Below are 6,000 nucleotides of genomic sequence, written 5' to 3' on the forward strand. Positions count from 1 at the left end.
GTTGAAACATATAACTTGAATTTTAACATGTTTTTTTTTTATATATATAGATTTATCCCGTAAGACTAATGGCGCAGCCAAATGGTGTTATGTCTTTAGTAGCTTCACATTCATATGGTGAGAATCACCAGTCGCACTCAAATCATCAGGGACATATGCAAATGACTGTTCCTACACCTGCTCAAACTCCAAGTGGAAGCAATGGACAACATCCCAATTTATATCAACCTCCAACACCTTCGCCGGCTCTTCATCCTCCTCCACAGGTGAACATCAGATAATTAAATTAAATATAGATACTCGTTTCGAAAAAAGGGCCAAAGACACTAGCGAAAAAAATTAAACCCAAGGAAAGAGATAAAACTTCATTACTGACTATAAAGGGTCGTATTTTGGTGGAAAAACCTGTAATTTTGTATATGCACTTCTATGATTTTCTTATTAGTATAGGAAATACAGTATTTTTCCTATAAAAGATAAAGGCATTTTGGCTGTGAAGCCATTTAGCTTATGGGTTTATTTAACTTTCCAAGTTTGTTTTTTTTTCAGTTCGACTTGGGCCAAAGGTTGTGCTTGCTCCTACTCCAGGCCACGCCAATGTGCTCAGAACGTCACTCTAATTCCTCCTAAGAAGCTTTTAATTTCTTTAAATGTTTTTTGTTTAAGCTATATCCAACTTTCACTTTTAACCCTCCTATATGCTCCAAATTCCTTGTTCCCTAAGTTCCCCAAATCCCCCCCCCCTTAGAAGGACGTCCGGTTTTTCGTTTGCCCCATCTAGACTACCAAAAAGCGTGATTTATTTTCAACGTATCTTTTTTCATCCAAAACATGACCTTACCCTCTTAACCATTCTTTGCTACAGCTCTAGAACATAAGACTCCAGCCACGTTTTTGGCATATGCTTTGGAATAATCTGAGCAGTCATGTTTAATGCTGATATGAAATAGAGTGAACCATCGGCTTCTGGCTGTGGTTAGCAACAACTAGTTTTTATTAGTTATTAGGCTGTATACAGAGATAACTTTAAACAGAATCATGAGTTTTGGTTGCTCCAATTGCGAACTAAAAGTAGCTAATGGCAGTTGTCTAAATATAATCATCTATCCTAGATAAGCTCAATAAAGTCGCACCCCCCCCCCTCCCCCCAAAAAAAAGCTTGTTTGATTCTTCATCAGTCTTGGTGCAGCAAACTGTGCTACATATCTTGATACCTAAAAATGTTTAGGAGGGCACGGGCCTGAAGACTCTCTCGATCCCATGCGTTTGTGCTTTCTCGCTCTATCTTCGGATTTATATGATGAAAACCCAAAAGATCAGATGGTAATTCGTTTAATGAATTCCGAAATATGGTTTAATAATGGTGTTTTCTATTTCGGTCGCGGATAGTTAGCCAAGATTTTTTTTTTTTCACTCCTCTCAATCTGAGAAGGTCCTTTAAGAGCAAAACTTTTAAGGGCAAATCCTCAAAACGCAGCCTAGCTGAACTACCTTGAACAGGATACACCGCGTCAGGAATAACTAAAAAAATGAGCTCCGTCCGACGATCCATCGCCGAAATAGCCTTCCAGAAGAGGTAATCCTTGAAATTCCCTCGCTTGAAACATTCAAGCGATAGTACAACACATATACGAAAGTTGAAAATAGAATAATGAAATTAGCAGGGCTAGCGGAATATCATCATTGTTGATGGAACCGCGAAGACAGTAATAAAAGGAGGCCATTGAATAAAATTTCCAATCCTAAGAATCGTCATTCACATTCTCAGAAGAGAATGTCTTTAGAATCTATTGACGTTTTCCTGTCACAATAGTGCAAAATATAGATTTCGTCTTTCGTTTAAATTGTTTGATGATGTCGTCACCCGAAAGCAGTTTTTCATTTGGCTCATTCAGCAAGTGGCCTATCACAGCTATCAGTAATCTTTTTTGGTCCAAGCAAATTAGCTTGATTTGGCTGTTGTGATATCAATCTATTTTTGTAACTAAGAGTGTTTAACCAATTAAAGTTGTGTCATGCACGGATAAAAAGACGAAGGTAACCACAACCTTTAAAAAAAATCATTCAAAGGATAACGGTCGCTAGTCTTGAATCATGTTTAACGCAATGAACTTGAACTCCGACTTGATTAGTATGAATTGGCTCTGATATCTCATAAACATTAGTTGACTGCAAAAATTTTGTAAATTTGGCTTAAGGAGGGTCTTCATTGCTCTTTGCCGTGAGCATCAAAAAAGAACTTGTTCTAATCAGAAAGGTCAATCGGATAATCATCATTTGAAAAGAATTATTGGATTTTAACATTTGAAGCAGTAAAAGAAATCAATCTGAAAATGATCTTAATTCCAAATGAATAGGACGTTTCCTTTGATCATTCATTAGACGCTTTTGACATTAGAGTAGTTAATTTAATGTTGTTATTCCGGTACAAATGTGATTTCTAAGCCTTAGTAGTAACACACGGATGTATGAATTCGCTCCTTTTAGCGTTTTCCAGAGTTGAAAAATTGCACAACTGGCGCTTAGATGAGGATTGCAATAAGGGGACGCAGTAATTTTTAGGTGAAGACGTAGCAATAATTGGATTTGTTTCATCTTAACTCTTTTTTTTCTTTTTTTACCTAATTATGGTGTATTGAATTTTTCTATAACGTGGATTGCTACAGAAAATGGATTTAACTTTAATATTAATATTTGATTGGATTTTGGAAAAAAGAAGTCATTTATTACATGAACTTTTTATTGTGCTGATAAACTTGGATGAGCGTTAACCTTTAGGCCCTCTTCTTGTGCATTAGTTGAACGAAGTCCGCGATTTAAGATACAATTTATTAGACATACTATTCAGGCGACTACTTTCTCTTCTGATCACTCTTGTAGTAATTAGAATATTCTTACGTAGTGGAAGAACAAACCAATTTAACTTCTAGCTTTGAGACCAAACATTCTATACAAAATCATTCTATTTGATATTGATTCTTAAAGTTGAAAAACTAAATTATGCAAGACTTCAAGAAGTAAGCTTCAAGGGTTTGTCTTTAAGGTTTGTTTATTTCCGTTAAAATGTTTAAGTATCACATATTTAAGCACTCCCCATCCCCACTCTCTCTCCTTCTCTCCCCCCTCTCTCTCTCTCTCCCTCTCTCTGTCTATATATCTACTCTATGCTCTTTTAAAATTTTGTGATTAGTTTTTGTAGCTCTGCATATATTCCTAATAACTCCCCGCACTGGTTAAGGTTATAAAACTGGTTACATTTTCATTTGCAGGGAACTCCTACTGGGGCTCCTCCACACCACCAGCAATCGAATGTGATATACACACCTCAGCCTACAGTAGTGACACCTGGAAATGGTCCACCACCGCAAACTCCTATGCCCCCACCTGGAAACCCACACGGCCTACCTATGGTTTACATACCACCAGGTCACCACCACCAGGGTGGGATGACACATATGCTACCCTTTCAACAAGGACACAATGGAATGACTATGGGAATGATACCGCAATTTCATTATATACACGCTCCTGGTTAGTTTCCTGTTTTCTGTTCACTGTTAGGACGCAAATTCGGTTATATTCATTTTGTTTTTCTTTTTTGTAGATTTTTAAGATTTGTAGATAGCGCAAGGGTACTTCATTCGCTCTTAAGTTTTCTAGATTGCCATGAGTATTCCCTGAGAATTATTATCTCAAAAACAACAAGGCGTTTAATAGCAAATAATGTTCATTCGAGTGGATCTTACTAACTTTCTAAATTTAACTTACACGCCCTCTACAATCAGGCAAAAAAAATTCAGGTACTCACTTCCATCAAATGACTAGTAACATAGATACGGACAAGTACAGGTGTTGTCTCTAGGCTTGTCTATGGAGATTTTTTTGGGGGGAGGGGGGAGGGGATATATGTCTTGATTGGTGGAGGTTGGAGTTGATTTTTTTTTGCCTATACTCCACCCAGGACGAACGTCACGTAGAGATCTGAATCTCAATGGATCTACTATCTTTACTAATAATACTACCCAGGTAAGTGAAGCTATCAACATGGTTGATTGTCTCACTGCCTAACAACGGCTCTTAACCCTGATTTATTCCTAGTTTAAGTGACTTAGTTTTCTTCATATTAATTTCCAGATTTATTCTTCCCCCCTGGTCTCAAAGCCTCCGAAAATTCATTCATTTCGCACTCTTTTTTTCCAGGACGCCGAAATCTTCTATATAATCTTAATCTAGGAGAGTCTTTCCTTTCCATTTGGTACCATGTTCTCCTGTCGACTTTACCGTATTCCTTGGGGCAAAGTTAATCAAAATAATCCGTATCAATGGGGATAGGACACAACCCTGTTTAAGTTCTGCCACGCCGAACCAGCTACTACCCTAAGTTCTATTTCAACCATAGCTATGTTATTCTCGTACATAGCAATGATCACTGTAATGTAATTATCTGAATCTTCGCTAGAACTTTTCAATCAGCTGAATCAAATGCCTGTTCATAATCTGTAAAACTAAGGACTAAATGGGTTTCATGACTCAGAAACTTCTAGATTATTCATCTAAGAGGGAAAGTAAGTCAACACATTCTTTCCCCTTCATAAAACCATACTTTTCTTAATATTCTATCTAGAACATCTCTTAGTCTAATAATTATCGTTATGCTAAGTAATTTGCTTCCCACAGAAATAAAGCTGATGTCTCTGTAATTATCACATTAAGTTTTATTTCTGTAAATGTTTGTAAACTTCGTCGTTATTGATCGGTTCTAGTGTGCAATATCGTGAAATTCCTTTGAGTTTTTGTTTTTATCCTTTTTTTGATGACTGGTGAAAAATTGATGTCCTGTTAGGATTTTTGACCACCACCCCCTCGCACCGTAGTATCGACATTTTCATCGCTTATTTCTTAAGGATAATTGCAAATTTTGTAACTTCTCTCCCTCTTCTAAATGAATTTCCGCGTACCTCGCTCAACGAACCTGTTTGGGTTTTTTAGTTGTGTTGGTTTTTATTTTATTTATTGATTTATTTATTTATTTTAAACAGAGTCTACATGAATTTAATTTTGTTTTTTTTCTTTTTTCAGTTAGTAGCGGCCAAGGGCAGCAACATATTGTACATCAGAACCAGTGATTAGGGCCATTGTGTTATTTATAGGAGAAAATATTGTTTTTTGAATTAGTGCAGCTTCTGTTTTGCAGAGTGCACCCTGCCTACGGTTGTGAGTGAGATTTCGAGTTTGGAACTTCAGTTTTTAAGGAGCAATAATAGTAGATAAACTCTGCAGCACAGGCCCTTGAAGCCTGACTTGCGTGCTGGACTATGCAGGCTGTTTCTTTTTATAAAATTTTATAGTTCTTGCAAACCGGATGAAACCCCGTGGATTCTCTCTGAGAGAAGAAAGTGAGAATTTATTGTTAAGTTCTTTTTTTTAGAATGGAAAAAGAATTAGTTTTTTTTTCTGCCCTTATACCCTAAGGGTAGAATTTTAACTCTGAAACAAAGCAATTTTGTTATTGAACTGTTTTGAAACTTGCTGGAAGAAATGTCGTTTCAAACTTTCAGCAGTGTCTTCAGTCAAAGATGTTATTTAAAAAAAAGACAAAAAAAATAAAAAAAACTTATGCCAATATTGTGATTCTCGTTTCTCTCTTAGGATTCGTTTAGATTACATCTTCTCTAAATATGATTTTTCATGGTACTCTCTAACCGTTGTCTTGGAGATAAAAGTTGAAGACGAACGGTAATTCAATCGTCTTTTGATGTTGTCCAGTCTCCTTGACACTCAGATTAGCTAAAAATCGGAGGTACGTTGGTATATCTGTAAAGATAGAGGCTCAATATGGATCTCCTTCGAGGAAAAGACAAACCTTTAAATTCAAAAAGGTATTTCAGTAATTTGGCAAATAACGAAAATAGCAATTTGAATATCTGAGACAATTGGTTGGAAATGGAAAATCACCTGAAACTGTAGATTGCTGGTAATCCACTAGCTGTTTCTGTTTTA

General features: G+C 36.4%; 1 protein-coding gene across 2 annotated transcripts in view; it reads left to right on the plus strand.

Moving 5' to 3' along the window:
* The window catches only part of LOC148945308 (uncharacterized), a 59,958-nt gene extending 54,341 nt beyond the window's left edge, over nucleotides 1-5,617 (plus strand). For both annotated transcript variants that reach the window (XM_089099177.1, XM_089099178.1), the window contains exons 12-14: nucleotides 51-266; nucleotides 3,270-3,531; nucleotides 5,080-5,617. In XM_089099177.1, coding sequence (XP_088955303.1) covers nucleotides 51-266; nucleotides 3,270-3,531; nucleotides 5,080-5,126 — 525 coding nt within the window. In that variant the 3' untranslated portion in view covers nucleotides 5,127-5,617. The remainder of the gene's footprint in view (nucleotides 1-50; nucleotides 267-3,269; nucleotides 3,532-5,079) is intronic.
* The last annotated feature ends 383 nt before the right edge of the window (nucleotides 5,618-6,000 follow it).

This window comes from Artemia sp. Qi Xiang Cuo, chromosome 13 (genome assembly GCF_049724085.1).
Source record: "Artemia sp. Qi Xiang Cuo chromosome 13, ASM4972408v1, whole genome shotgun sequence".
Taxonomy (NCBI): domain Eukaryota; kingdom Metazoa; phylum Arthropoda; class Branchiopoda; order Anostraca; family Artemiidae; genus Artemia; species Artemia sp. Qi Xiang Cuo.